This window comes from Scatophagus argus, chromosome 18 (assembly GCF_020382885.2).
Source record: "Scatophagus argus isolate fScaArg1 chromosome 18, fScaArg1.pri, whole genome shotgun sequence".
NCBI lineage: Eukaryota > Metazoa > Chordata > Actinopteri > Scatophagidae > Scatophagus > Scatophagus argus.
In genome coordinates, this window is record NC_058510.1 from 273,357 (window position 1) to 289,768 (window position 16,412).

General features: G+C 43.1%; 1 protein-coding gene across 10 annotated transcripts in view; it reads left to right on the top strand.

Moving 5' to 3' along the window:
• LOC124050018 (receptor-type tyrosine-protein phosphatase mu-like) overlaps nt 1–16,412 on the top strand; it is an 88,010-nt gene that overhangs the window by 40,816 nt on the left and 30,782 nt on the right. For 7 of the 10 annotated variants that reach the window (XM_046372179.1, XM_046372180.1, XM_046372183.1 and 4 more), the window contains exons 15-19: nt 5,719–5,900; nt 6,029–6,123; nt 7,812–7,848; nt 9,461–9,535; nt 14,418–14,550. In XM_046372179.1, the coding sequence (XP_046228135.1) occupies nt 5,719–5,900; nt 6,029–6,123; nt 7,812–7,848; nt 9,461–9,535; nt 14,418–14,550 (522 nt within the window). The remainder of the gene's footprint in view (nt 1–5,718; nt 5,901–6,028; nt 6,124–7,811; nt 7,849–9,460; nt 9,536–14,417; nt 14,551–16,412) is intronic. The other 3 variants (XM_046372186.1, XM_046372187.1, XM_046372188.1) reach the window with 1 other exon arrangement.

A 16,412-nucleotide genomic window follows, 5' to 3' on the forward strand; every position in this document is an offset into this window, starting at 1 on the left:
AAATTACAACTGAAATCTTTAAAATGTGTCTGAATATCTGATTCCAGACATTATATATATGATTCAGATTCCACTTTGGTTTACATTAAATAATAAATATTGCTTCAGTGATTTCATTTAAGGGTGAAGGATCCTCAGCGAAATCACTTTAACAGAAGATGACAGACCACACAACACTGAGCTTACAAACATGTCACAAGACACATCCATTTCATCAAACACAACTTATTTCATGATAAAGATGTCATTTATTAAGTTGTACATATGATACATACAAATGCCACAGTGGGAAGTGGTATCCACGGCAACAGTTGTCATATCAAGCGCTGTCTGTTTATCACGGGGCTGTGACGAGGGATTTGGTTAATAAACGATCAGCAGGCGGGGCTAATCAGAGCCTGCTGCTAACACCCAGGATTAACAGCTAATGTGTCAATCACACACACGCACACGCACACACACACACACGCACACACACACACACATCTCTAAACATCTCACACAAATAAACAAACCTCACACCCCATGTGCACCTGAACATCCAGCTTGTTTACAAAATGAAGCACTTTGGTCAAAACTATACACACATTTATAAAAATGCTTTTTTGTTTTCATATCACTCGTTTTCATATCATTTAAAATAATCTGACACAGTTTCAATCAGTTACACACCACTGTAATTACAGTTTTTCTCAACTGTCTACACACATGTTCTGAAAGCATGCCTCATACTCTCAGAACATACAAATCAAAAACACACACACACACACTCAATGGGCAAAACCCCTAAATTCTCCTGCAAAATGACACTTTACATTCAAAACAGTGTTATTTCCTCTCAAAATGGTATTTTGTTTTCAAATGACACACACAAACCATCATATGAACAGACATGTATGAGGACCAGTTGAACACTGAGGTGCTTAATGTAAGACACTATGATGAATGGAAAACGCTTCTCCGCCCTTCATCATAATGACTTGGGCCTTTTTTTTGTTTAGTGTTAGACTTACTACACACAGTACATACATAAGTGTGTTGTAAAATATTTCAGAATATTGTTGTTATACTCTAAACAATGAACACAGTGTACATCCCAACCAACACAAAGTTGCACATACAGTTGACTACATACAAATCAACAGAAGAATTTACTGTACACAGTTACAGTAAAAAAAAACAAAAAACTGCTGCTTCCTGTCTTCTGTTTTGGTCTGGCCACAGCACCTCATCCACATCACAAGCAATGTTTTCTCTGGCCCAGCAGCGGGGGAATATAGCCTAGCATGGCGAATCCAGCCATGAAAGCATCAGCTTCTATATCTCCACATGCGTCTTCCATAGCTTGGAGAAGAGGGATACGCGTTTGTGTATTTCTGTCATACACTTTCCATCTTCAGGCAGAAAAAATTCCTCAGTAGGATTGAGGAATGGAGAATATGGAGGGAGATAAACAATTAAAAAGCGTGGGTGGGCAGTGAACCAGTTACGAACCAGAGCAGCCCGGTGGAAACTTTCATTGTCCCAAATGACCCGTCCTCAGTATTTGTGTGTAAACAATTGAGAAAAACTCTCATTCAAAACACATTTGTAAAATCTCCCCAAGCACCGCACAAGACCAATGCTGCAGACTGATGAAAATACTGTATTTAACCATAACCAACCATTAACCAACCATACCATATGCTCAGTCAACATGGAAAATCAGGACAAAATTATATTCTTACTACTGTAAACTCAGCAAACACACTAACTGCACCTGGTCCACTAACTAAAGCGCATATGTGTTTGCACACCTGGTGGATGGCTTTGTCCAATTTGTGCCGAAAGTGTGAAAATGTGTGTAGCATTTTGCAAATCACTGTGTGTAGTGTTTTGCAAAATGTGTTAGGCTGAGGTTGTGCTTGTGAATCTATCTCTGGATAGATGTTTTGCTTTTCTCTTGTCATTAACATTCTCACGGTCATTAGCCAGTTGTTAGAACCAGATAGCCAGTCGTTAAACACAGGGGGCCAATCACATCCCACATCACGTCCAACTACATAGACTAATCTGCAGGACTATCAGATCCTTTGTTTTAGTTAGTTTCACTTAGTCGCTCCCACTGAGGTGTATATATTTGTTCCCCACCAGTCAGTTTTTTCAGAACTGATGAAGCTGCTTGGATTAGCAGCGAAACATCTTCAAGCCAATCTTCACAAGTCCAGACGCCTTGCTTTAACTCTTTGAGTCTCACAGAAAGCAAAGTGAGTTTTTGCATTGCATGGACTGCAGGGTCATTTGTGTTTATTCACCCCAAACAGCCAGAATACCTTATTGTACATTAGCTATAAGCTAGTGAGCAACGGCAGGCACTGAGGGGGTGTGTATGTCATGAACACTTCTGCTCCAAGTTTGGTAAATGACAGTGAATATAAATCTTTTTTAATCCCAGCAGTTTAACAAAGTGAAGTGTGAGCTCTTCTTCTGCTACTAAACGTCTCCAGATCAGAGCAGACTCTGGTTGTTTCTTCCTCCACAAACTGTAGCTCTGACTGCAGCGCTCTCCTCCAGAGTTTCCTGGCTCTCAGCAGCTGAGCAGCAGCTCTGATCCTCCAATCTGACAAGTCCTCCACACACAAGGCTCTGCAAAGCCTGAATGGATTGTGTTTGACAGCCTGGCATTCCTCAGGGGTCAGTTTTAGAGCCCCCGTTGTTCGCTTGCACAAATGATCAGCCAAACTTTACGATCACATCTGATCGTAAAGTTTGGAACAACATGGAAATCTATCTTTAATAATCTGACTGACATTAGAGTGATGAACTAAATCATGTCTTTAATGACTTTGGTTATGTAATCTTTTACTTAATTTTGAGAATTATCTTTATTCACTTAGGTTTGGTGTACTACATATTGATGAGTTTGTGGAAAAATTTGTGCAGGTCTTTATGTGGAAAAAATCAAGTTTTGTAACTGATAAATCCTCACTGACATGATACAGTGACATGTTTGAAAGTGGAAACAGCTTGCTATGTGTTTTAGATATGAAAAATATATACATAGGAGTATGATGATGCAATGTGTGCGATAATACAAGAGTCCTTTCAAATCGCTGAGATGCTTAGACTCACACAGGCTCACAATTTTTGTAGGAGAAATATTTTTTGCATTTGTTGCAAAATCCTGACACAACCTGGAGGGGGGGGCGGGTTACTGTTAGCAGCACTTTCATGTCTTCTGTCAATGTGTGCCACTTTTCTTTGGTTGAAATAAGAAGAGTAAAATAAATGTAGAAAACCACAAAACTGGTGGGGTGTTCGGGTGGCCTGGGAGAACGGAGCAATCGTATAAAACACATGCGTGATTGTCGACGGCAGGCGAAAGAATAAACAAGACGACTGAAAGAGGAAAATGGATCATCTCAAATGAATCAGATTTATGTTTTCTTTTTATGCAAGAACAAGAACGGAGATGTAAAGAGTGTGTGTATGTGTGTGTGTGTGTGTGATGTGCAGTGTGTTAATTGACATGATAGTTGATGAGAAATCCATCAGATTCAGCAGATGCTGCTCAGAGATATGATTTCATGTTTGTGTGTTTATATTTAACTTTGCTTTTGTCTCATCTGACACCAGAGTGTGTGTGTCGGCCTCCAGGCGCACTAACACACACTACACAACACACACACACTCGTGTATAAGAGCCTCCAATGGCAGGACAAAAGGTGTTGCCGCGGGCGACCTGCAGCTGTAATCAGATTACTGTCACACGCACACACAAGAAGTGCTGCATCGTGAGGGTGAAGAAATGTGATTGGAAACGGTTTGTCAAAGACAGAGAAGAAAGAAGAAAGGAAGAAAAGAGATAAAGATAGAAAGATGTGAGGGGGAGGAGAGAATGGATAGAAAGAAAAGAGAAAGAAAGGAGGAGAAAGACAGAGAGAACATGACTGAATCTGCCTCTTTTCTATCAGTTTCTGTGGGGAATTAAACAATACAGGTACTGCAATGTGTGTGTGTGTGTCTTCCTGTCCTCCTTTAGTTTCCTGTCCAGCAGGAAATGTGACAATACTGTAGTTTCACCATCCACACCCTTTGAGTGAATACATTGTGTGTATGTGTGTGTGTGTGTGTGTGTGTGTGTGTGTTTGTGTGTATGAGTTGTGATATATGACTTCTGTCCTGAATCTGGTTCCTGTGAAAAACACAACTATTGTTCCCCGTGTCCCTCAGGACACAAACAGTTGAAAACTGTTGTGTTGCGTTCAGGTGTAGCTCAGTGATTTTGCAAACCACACACAGTCTATGTGTGAACTCACGTGTGACACCTGCTGGTCAAAAGCAGAAAGTAAACAGTCCCAGTTGGATGGTTTTTGGTGTCATCAGCCGGTGGATGTAGAGTGAGATTTTATCGTTTCTGTGGAGGGTATTTTTTAGAGTCAAGAGAGTTTGTCGGAGTTGAGTTCTTTTTGCACAATACATTGAAATGTAACAAAGATTCATAACAGAACTTGTCCTTTATGACCGTAATTCTTCAGACAAAATTCAGAATTTTCTTTTGTTTCTGTTTCCATTTGTTTTCTATCTTTATGTCCTTTAGCCACATATGGGGTTTAATATGTTCACAGAAAGGGTGCCATGAATTATCAGTTTAATGTCAGAGTGTTATAAAGTTACAGCCTCTACACAGGCAGAGAGAGATAATAAAAATGAAGGAGAGAGTGATGGAGTGGAGGAGAGGCAGCGCTGACCTTTCTGTGTAGCTGAATAATGAACCAACAGATGGGTGACGACAGAGCAGAACAGTTTTATGTTGTAGTTCTTGTATCTGTGAATGGAAATCAAGACGATAATCTCCAACAATGTCACCCCAAAGCTAAGAGCTGAACATGTTCAGCATGTTCATGGAGTTCTGAGTCCACTGAGTCGGTCAAAAACAAAGAGTAACTACACTCAAGTGATTCCAAAAAACACTGCATCCTACATTTCCCATGATGCAACTGGATTGTGTCTTTCATTAGATCCTCTCTGTCTACCAACAGCCTTCGTCGTTCAAATGCCACACCTCCAAATTGTACTGCAGACTATTGCCCTCTGAGTTTAGCTACAACAGTAGCAACAATGTGAGCGAACTGCTAGCAAGTGACTAAGTTACTTACTCAGCTGGCTAGCTGGCTCACTGTGACTAACCTGCTCAGAACTACCTGAGTACCTGAGACTTGTTCATGAAAAAGTTGGAGCTCAGAGAGCTGAACAAATGCTAACCTGTTAGCTGACTCACAAATATGCTTGGACCTCACTAGTTTGTTCTGGTGGAATTTGGCTTTGGTTCAGCATGGCACTAACCTACTAATTTCAGTTAGCCATTTCCTAGCAAGCTAATTAACAAAGTGACTGAGTGAATGACTTCAATAATATATATATAATAATGAATAATATACTAATTAGAGAACAAACCAGTTTACTAACTAGTTTATTTACTATTCATTTGACTGACTGGTCTGCCATATCAGCTTATCAGCTGACCAGCTGCCTAACGGAAGCACTTATTACACATTAATCAGCTAAAACACTTACTGGTCAACTGACTAACACACCAGTTAGCTAACAAACTAAGCACACTCATTATCTAGCTGACCAAGTGACTCGCTGTCACAAGTCAGGGATGTGCATACAAGTAGAAAACTAAAAGGGATGTTGTCTCTTTCAGGTTTAACTATTCAACTTGTTTGTTTGTAGTAAATACCAGGTGGTGGTGGAGGAGGAGCGCCCCCGCAGACAGAGGAGGGGTACTGCAGAGATTCTCCGCTGTTACCCGGTTCCCATTCACTTCCAGAACGCCACACTGTTGGACTCTCAGTATTACTTCAGTGCTGAGCTGCTGATGAGCGAACTGAGAGCACCGATGCCCTTCTGTGTTGGTCAGTCACTCACACAGACAGTTAGTTCGCTAGTCTAGTACTACACTCCTCTGTCAGCTAGATAGATAGAGAGATAGATAACCTCTGTGTGTGTGTGTGTGTGTGTGTGTGTGTGTGTGTGATCACAGGTGATAACAGAACCTACAGCGGTTACTGGAACGCTCCCCTGCTGCCTCATAAGAGTTACGGCATCTACTACCAGGCTGTGAGCACTGCTAACGGGGTGAGTCCACCTGTTCACAAGTAACACACCTGGTGATGTGACTATGGTGTTGATTAGCTCTGGGGTCCATTTCCATCATCACAAGTATGAATGTTGAAGCTAGTAGTAAAGGTCCTGGTGGACAGTGTCTACCGTAGATAATTTGTCCATGACAGCAATTTGGTTTTTGGGTTTTGGTTTTGGTCTTGTGTTTCCTAATCCTGAAGTCACATGCTCACTGTGTTTCTTTTCACTTTCCACCATGTTATTTGAGGCATTGTAGTTACTAACTGGTAAACATGGCTTTGGTTTTCTTGGGGTTGGGTTTATGCACAGATTGCTTAGTTAAGATAAGAGAAGGATCACAGTTTGAGTTTGAGAGAATTACATCTTTGTTAGAAACCATTTATCGTACTGGTTACAAAACTAACCATCTAGTTAAGGATAGTGAATGCCTATGGTTATGAACTGGAACAATTACAACTACAATTACAATTACAACTTGAGTATTGTATGTTTTTTATGTGTTTGTTTTTTTTGTTTTCAGATAGTCAAATTATCTCCTTTCTGAGTGAGCTGTTAGCTGAAGATCAGGTTAGCAGCTCCTGTTAGCTGCTCCTGTTAGCTGCTCCTGTTAGCTGCTCCTGTTAGCTGAAGATCAGGTTAGCTGCTCCTGTTAGCTGCTCCTGTTCAAAGCTCAGGTTAACCGCTAATGTAAGCTGCTCCTGTTAGAAGCTTGGGTTAGCTGCTCCTATACAGGCATGCAGACAAACTTGGATGGATTATTTGATTCTCAGACGGGTTCCAGAGTTTTTCTAGTCTGAAAAGCTGCAGTGTTTATGGCGGAGGAAACAGTGACTGAAACGTGTGAAGAAGTGGTAGATGTGGTTGACATCCAATCAGAGTGTGCAGCAGAGCTCGACATCGCCTGTGTGACACACTCACACATGTATAACCAAGGTTTCACATCATTCTATTGTATCCTGTTCTACACTTTCCTTTCAGTTTCCTTCACTCTTTTTGTTCTTTCTGTCATATAAACCAGAGAGGCGAAACAGAGACAGAGGTCACACACTGTGATATTAGCATGGACTGTGCCACACACACACGCGCGTGTGCACGTACGCACACGTGCACGCATGCTCACACACACAAACAGTTTAATAGGACTAAAGATAGTTCCAGCAGTCTGACCACTGATACTAATAGGTAGCTGCACACACACACAGATCGTATTGAGTTGTGTGTTAATTATTGACGGTGGGAGGTTTAATTGGTGTGTGTGTTGAATAATGCAGCAACAGTAGTGCTTTTTACTGTCGCTGCACCGCAGAGACACACTACTGCTACATGTGTGTGTGTGTGTGTGTGTGTGTGTGCATGAATATTCATGAGCTCTTGTGGTTAATTTGTCGTCTGTTTGTTAAAACTACAAAGACACAAGATGTTCTCTCTCGCCTTTCACCAAAACCTGTCTCACTCTGTGTGTGTGTGTGTGTGTGTGTGTGTGTGTGAGAGAGAGAGAGTGTGTGTGTTTATGTGCTGCTTCTTAAATGCCAGCACAGGCACTGATCCACAGCCATTTTCCTTCTGTCCGCTCTGTTTACGACAAGTGTGTGTGTGTGTGTGTGAGCAGAAAGTTGCCTGATGTGACAGTTAATATGTCGACATTTGTGTTGACAGGAAACTAATTTGCTTCTCTCTAACAGGAGACAAAGATCGACTGTGTGCGTGTGGCCACCAAAGGTAAGAAAATGCTTCTTATTTTGAGAGGTGTTGAGTTCATTTTAAATTTATGAACTGAGTTTTATTCTCAGATGGATTCAGGAAGATTGTGAAAGCTGCTTCATTCAAAATAAAATAGCCGATTTCTTCCTGAGTTTCCATTTCATTTTAAATAGTAGTTCAAAACACTTTACTTTGAATGGTATTCCATGCCGTTTTATTTTGAAAAGTGGGGTGCAGATTTTATTTATATTGTTAGCGGGTAGCATCATTAGCTGGTTTCTTGAGTTTGCTGACTCTGTTGAACACAGCAGACTGTTGGACTGGATTTACTGCTAAATTAGATGCTAGCTAGCCAGGCAGAAGCCAGTTCATTCTATGTAATGAGACACAGATGGCAGTTAGCTGTTGCAGCGCTGAGCTAATGGTTAGCACATTGGTCCCATCCAGAAGTCTAACAGCTCACAGATGGCTGCTCGGCCCTGACACCTGTCCTCCAGTCAAGTGACAGGTCGACCTGATGTCCTCTGCAGACAGAGGGACACACCACGCCCATAAAACACACACTGAAACTCTGTGCTACGCTAATACTACACTAACACAGTACTAATAACTGGGAGTCTATGGGTGTCCAGAGAGCTGTTTAGCACTGCAGCTAAACAAGCCAAAAACACTGTTATCTCCCCCGATGAATGTCAAGGATTACCTCTCTCTCACACACACACACACACATACACACAGTAATTGACTGTTCTGGCTTTAATCAGCTTTTATTGGAGCCCAGTTCTGGTGGCTAACGACACCAGATGCTGATTGGCTCTGGTGGTCCACTGGCACCTGTCAGTCATGCTGCAGCAGCCAACCAGATCTCCCAGGGGAAGATTCCCTGGTGCCTCGCAGCGCTAACAGTGAACGGAGCTGATATGAATGTAAAGGAGATCCGAACCTCTGCTGAATGTTAACTGACAAACAAAATGCACAGAATCCAGCTAAACGAGTCTCACTTACTCACACACACACACACACACACACACACACTCATCAAACAAAAAGGAGGCAACACACAACAAACAATCTGTATCCTGACTGTGCACTACTGTGATATTTGTGTATGTAAAGTACACATGATGAATATTAAAACTACATGTCAAATCCACATCACGTCTGCACAGAACCAAACACGAGTGTGTGTTTGTGTAAACACATGGCAGCGGTTAGCATCACAGCTAACTGCTGACCTGCAGGGAGTGAACTTCCTGTCAGCATGTTGGACGCCACATCTCTCTGAACTGCTGCTGCTGCTTTCTCCGCTTGTTCCATCACTAGTGTCTGACGATCTGTTGATTGATTGATTGATCAGCTGATTAACGAGCTCCTCTTTCAGGTCTGTTTCTGGGGCTAAAACATGTTGTTGTTGACCTGAGTGATGCTCTGCTCTCCTCTCTGTAAACCTTTAGATGAAACCAGACGTAGAGAGGACGGCCTCCTCTGAGGTGTCTTAGAGAATTACCTCCACCTGGAAGACACTGCATGTCACTAATATTTCTGCTTCAATCCAAACCACTGCAACAGCGTGTCTCTCTGTCTGTCTGTCTGTCTGTCTCTCTCTCTGCATGCCTTCCTGGATGAATAGCCGCAATTATCGTCACCCAGCTCACCACGCCGTACATTCGCATCGTGCCGGCAGCTGGCGACAAGCAGCTAACAGGTCAGACAAAACACACAGAAACACTCAGGAAGTTCATGAGCTGTGTGTATACCTGGGGCATATATATACACATACATATCCAGTACATACATGTGTGTACTGAATATCTGCATCGATCAGCCACAGCATTAAACCGCTGACAGGTGAAGTGCATTATATTAATGATCGGTTTACAATGCAGCGTTCTGCCAATCATATGGATGTTCTGTGACACACACCACCCACCTAAACACTGCAGACCAAATACCCGCTCCAACCAGGTGGGGCCTCCCCTCAACGAACAGGACCCAAACCATCCAAAAGTCAGATGCCAGTGACCACAAAACGCCCCCAGAGGTCCCAAGTCCCTTAGCTTGACAGGTCAGAGCTGCTTTGGCAGCACAAAGGGGACCTTCAAAATATCAAGCAGGTGCTTTTAATGTTGTGGCTGATCGATGTGTGTGTGAGTGTGTGAGTGTGTGAGTGTGGGCTCAGATTTACAGACAAGAGAACAGGTGGCACACACACACTCACACACACACACACACACACACACACACTCTCTCTCTCTCTCTCACACACACATTCACACACACAGGCACGCTCACACACCACACACAGACACACACACACACACACACACACACACACACACACACACACACACACACCACACACTCTCTCTCTCTCACACACACATTTACACACACAGGCACACTCACACACCACACATACACACTCACACACACACACATACACACTGACACACACACACATACACACTCACACACACACACACACACAAACTCACTCACACACACACATTTTCATTCACAGCTCACAGAAAATTCCATTTAAATATTTACCAGCCTGAAGGTTGAAACTTTCCACCAACTGTTCATACACACACATACACATTATGATGGTGTGTGTGTTTGTGTGTGGGAGAGGTTGTGTCACCAGCAGGCCTCAAACACACTGAAACAGCTGTTTGCCTTGTATACAAACACATTAATACACACACACACACGCATACTCCCACTCAGCATGACTGGCTGAAGCCCCGAAGCAGAAAACAGTTTCACTTTCACATAAAAACAGCTTCTCTATGACCCACTGTGACACACACACACACACTCACACACACACACACACACAGATAAATTCTTCAAAGCCCTGTTTTGATAGCCTTTAAACTGAAAACAGCAGCTCTCTGCCTCCAAGGGGATGATGTGAGTGTGTGTGAGTGTGTGTGTGTGTGTGTGTGTGTGTGTGTGTGTGTGTGTGTGTGTGTGTGTGAGAGAGAGTGAGTGAGTGTGTGTGTGCATGTGTGTGTGTGTGAGTGAGTGATTGTGCGTGTGTGTGCATGTGTGTGTGAGTGAGTGATTGTGCGTGTGTGTGCATGTGTGTGTGAGTGAGTGATTGTGCGTATGAGTGAGTGAATGTGCGCGTGTGTGTGATGAAATGATAAAGAGCAGTAGCTGCTTATAGTTGAGCTTGTCTGACCTTGAACAGAAGAAATGAAAAGAAAACCGATTGGATGTTTCGTCCCTCAACCAGTTCAGTTTACTGGAGCTGCACTGTTTTGGGTACAGACCCATTTAAAATGTAGCTGGGTCCTGGGTATGACGGAACACACTAAGTCCTGGTTCTGCTACAGCCCAATATGGAACCGGACTGCGTTGGGATAGAACTGGATAGGCTGGTTTTAGTTACAGATCAGACAGGAGTTGAACTGGCCTGACTGGTAGTTCTGGTTTCAGACGTGATCTTTGATTCTGCTCTCTTCCAGCAGAAACAGACTGGAAAAGTGAGAGAGCCATGTTTCCAGTCTCTCATCTGTGTCACGACCAGTTAAACACACACGCGCACACACACACACACACACACACACAGTGACTGATGGCTGTTGTCAGGCTCTGAATGGGAAAGTGTTGCAGGTCTGAAATGACGCTCTCGTATATTAGAGCGACATCTTGTCCTGAACGTTTCTCATCTACGGAGTCATCTGGAAGGATATTACACCTGGACACACACACACACACACACACACACACACGGCACAGGTAATGGGTTTTCCACAGCACTGACATCCCATCACATTATGCCGTCAGAAGACCTGTCTGCTGTCCGTTCGTCACCTTCATCTTTCCCTCCTCCTCAGTCTGAGGCAGGTGGAGCTCACTGCTTAATCACAAAACAGCTCATTAATACTCTAATTCAAGTTGGGACTCACTGAAGTGATCATGTTTGGATTAATAATGAATGATTTTCATGTTTTTTTGTGTGGGTGATTAACTGGATTTAATGGCACAACCATAAATATTAATGTACGTTAATGGTTGTCGATAGGATATAGCAGAATTTTAATGTTAATGTCAAAGGTCAAATTGTAGTTGGTGGGATTTCCACGGACATAATTGTCATTGTTAATTATGATTTATGCAGTATTTTAGTAGTAGGCTAGTTAATGCTAAATAGCTGGTTAATAACTGATTAAAAGCCTCGGGTGCTGTGAATGAGAGACTAGAACTAGGATGAGCAGTTAAAGGCAGTAAAGTAAGTAATTACTTGATTAATTACTGATAAATTTGTATTAAATGTTTGTCATGATTAGTTAAAGGCAGTTAAAGGTCTGATCGGTCACATGACTGGCAAGCGCAGTGGTCGAAAGACTCTAGAGCTCCCGTGTGATATCCCCACTTTTACTGGTAGTTTGATCTTTAAGACCTCGGCAGTGTAGTATTTGGCTTCGCTAGCTCTAGCCAAACAGGGTGACCAGTTAGAGATGGTTGTTACCCGTGGTATTACCAGCTCCATGGGGAGTGTTAACGACTCCGTCAAGAAACTTCAGACGGACTTAGATGCCCATATGGATGTTGTTCGGGGCTTGATGTCCAAAGTTGAAAGGGTACAAGCCGACACACGAACCATGAAATGTCAGGTATTAGACAACACCACCAGCCTCAAAAAATTTCAACAGAAGCTCGCCCTGTTAGAGGACCACAACTGGAGAAACAATGTTCGGATCACAGGAATCGGTACGGCAGAGAGGGCGACAACGCGTTCACTTTTCTCCAAGAAATGCTTCCTAAGTGGATACCCTCGCTATAAAACTATTGAGATAGAGAGAGCTCATTGTATTTACGGCCCTTACGCAAAGGGGAACATCCCACAGAGCATAATACTGCGGCTGCTTAGGCACGGAGACTGCAACGCCATACTAAACGGCGCCCAGGAGGTGACGAAGAATGCCCCCATACAAGATGCCGGCAAGTTGCTGCGTTTTTATGCTGACTACAGTGCCCACACAAGTCAATGTCGGAACGCATTTGCGGGTGTACACAAGTCTCTACGCGATAGAGACATCTCATGATTTACCCTGCCACTCTGAAGATCACCCTGGACGGTGAGCAATGCGGCTTCTCTACTCCGGAGGACGCAGAGGAGTTTCTACGAGGGTCTTGATAACGTCGGCGACAGCTCACCAACATGCGGAAGTGATCCATTATTTCTCAGCATTGATCTCAGTTTCAAATCCAAAAAACCTCAGAGATGGCGTTTTAACACCTCTCTTCTAAATGACACTGCATTTGTCTCTGAATTTAGAACTGAAGTGTCCACATTTCTCCAAGAAAATATATGCTCCGTTGAGGACGCTAGGTTGGTGTGGATGGAAACAAAGGGTTTTATATGTGAGCTAACAACATCATATGCATTGCACATGAAAAAGGTTAGGAATCTTAGGATCAAAGAATTAGAGAAGAAATGCTTATATCTGGAGAGGGCTCTTAAGAGGAACTGTTCTAACACACCTATTGACGATTGACAATTAATGATTTACTACAGAGACAAGTGGAATTCATTATACACAGAACTAGGCAAACTTATTATTGTAACGGAAGTAAACCCAGCAGACTTCTGGCACTAAAATTAAAACAGTGTGAATCAAAGGTGTCTATTGACTCAATACATCATCCTATTAAAGGCCTGGTTACCAGTCTGGCAGAGACGTTCCAGACGTACTACAAGAACCTATACACGTTGTCTGACAGCTTCGAAACAGAGGTGTGTAACAACTTCTTGAAAGGGGTGGATCTACCCACTCTTCAGGGAGAAGAGGCAGCAGACCTGTGCCATCCGGTAACTTTTCGGGAGTTAACAGCTGCACTGAGTAGTATGACAACAGGGAAATCTCCGGGCCCTGATGAGATCCTGCCTGAAGTGCTTTTGCATTTTTGGGACCTTCTCGGACCGTTTTTTCTGAGCTCCATCCAGACTGCTTTAGAGAGAGGTGCCTTTCACGAACACACCAATGTAGCTTTAATCTCATTGTTACCAAAGAAAGACAAGGACCCATTACAATGCTCTAACTACAGACCCATATCCTTGATAAATTCGGATCTGAAAATCTACTCCAAGTTGCTGGCACTACGCCTGGAGTGTTATATGGATACATCAATTCACACTGACCAAGCTGGGTTTATGACTGCGGATCAAGCTGGCTGCGGATCAAGGGAGACCCAAGAGGGGAGGGAGGGATGCTGCCGGGAGGGGAGGTGGGGGGACGGGATTATGTTTATGAAAGTTGTATGGATGCTATCTTATGGGGTTCAATAAAAAAAGTTCTTCACAAGAAAAAGGAAGTTAAAGGTCATTAATGATGAAAAACAGAAACTACAGCTAGTAGTTATTGGTAGTTAAAAGTACTTCATGTCAGTGTAAGGTATTTGGCAGTCGTAGTAAGTCATGTTAATGGTACAGCATTATGTGCTTTGTTCAAATTATTAATTTTGTTCTGCAGGACTTTGTGATATTTTACAGCTGGTTGTAAATGGAGTAAAGGTGATGGTGATCTGTTGAGTTTAAGGAAGGTAACATGACTGGAGGTCAATGGTTTCAGGAGCTGCGACCAGGAAACCAGAACCAGAACAGGAGAAACAGTCAGATCACACAGTGAAGATTGCTGGATCCATTGCTGGTGTCCTGCTCTTCATCATCATCTTCCTTGGAGTCATCCTGTTGATGAAGAAACGGTAAGCACTTTGAGTTTTAATGGCGTGTTTTAATGTTTCATAATGCAGGTTCTCTTAATCCACCAAGTGCAGCTTTTTTCATCCTTTAATGAATACATGGGGCACCCGAACAAGTACCAGCAGTTGATGGAAGTAAATGCTTGTTTATACAGCAAACAACATTTCACATGTAGTTCATGTTAGTTAAGGCAGTGAGTATAAACTGTTGGTATTTTACTGGGAGTTAACGGTAACTGTTGAAGCACTGACTGCTGTTTTGATATAAGTCAATGGGGTGGAGAAAAATACTTTCAGTTCATTTTGCCGCGTGTGCTTCAGAACCCAGTTATGAGTCTGGCTAATGTTAGCTTAGCAGACAAAAGTCCTGGGCTCAGCTGTTCAACAACTCTGACTGTATGAGTCCAGTATTTGGGCCCACCAGTAGCTAATGTTAGCGTACTGACTAATACCATACACAGCATGTGCAACAAGACTTTGGAGTCAGCAAGAAGTAGGGATGAAGGTGATCTTGTGGTGGGAATGTCGTTTTGGGGTGTGGTGCAGACAGAAAATATAAGATCGAAAGCCAGGCATAGTACTGTAGTACATTATAGCATAAGTATGTGGTATGTGGTATCCCTCCATTCGATTTGTTCTCGCAAGACGTAAAGACTCGGAGTGACATCACGTCCGCTAAAAACAACGTTGGATGCATTTGCCACAACACAAGTCGGCTCGTTTGTAACCTCATTCAGCCATTGTTGCTATAGCAACACCGATTGGTTACAAGCAGCACCAGTTGATAAACAACACCTTACGCAGCATTTCACGCCTAACAAGACCACAGCTGTGTGTCCACAGGCAGCAGTGAGACAGCGTTGTGTATGCGTCAAAACCGCTAAAAACACACACTGCCACAGGTTTTATTTACAGTCGACATTCTGGGCAGCCTTCAGGGGCGTTGTATTTGTCAGTTCCAGCGTCCGAAGTCGGAAAGCAACTCAGAAAACGACTTACGAGGACAAATCGAATGCAGCATCTGGAACAGAGCGAGAAAAGTCTGAATCAGGACGTGATTGGTTACTCTGTAAAGTCTTCACAGCTGCAATACTACTATTACTTCATGTGTATACATGTGGCGTAGATAGCTGAAGTTTCATCAAAGACACACACACACACACACACACACACACACACACACACACACACATTGACAGTGAGGATGATGAGGATGAATAATGAAGCAGATTGCAGCAGTAATCACCATTAAACTATATGTGGACTGACTTTATTCTCTGACATCAAACAGACACCCCGCTGGGACACACACACACACTCACACACACACACACATAGTATGTCCTCCACATATGCACTCAGCCACAGCGAGAAAAGCTTCTGTCTTTGGAGAACGTTGACGATAAGAGAGAAATTTAGATGAAAGAGCGTTTTATTCTTTGTTTTTTTTTTCAGTCGCCTCGAGCTGAATGGCTTCAGGCTACAGAGACACACACACGTTTAAATGTGTGTGCGTGTTTGGGTGTGTGTGTGTGTGTGTGTTGGTACTGCGTTTCAGTCAGACTTGTCTCCAGCTCGATCAGGCTCTGATCTCTCCTCCAGATATTAGTGAGACGGAGAGGCGGTTGTTCGGTCTCTAATGAGCTTTTTAATGTTGACGGGGTGCGTTTGATTTCCACTCTGTGAGCAGACAGGGGTCAGACTCATTACAGCAGCAGAGTGAAAACAGGAAGCTGCATGTTCGGACTCTGAAACTGGCTGCAGGGTGATCAGATCCAGTAACCTCACTCAGAACTAGTTTTTTGTATGGCAACGTATTACTACGCCCTGGTTGGAGTGATACCGAGCTACACGGAGACACCTGA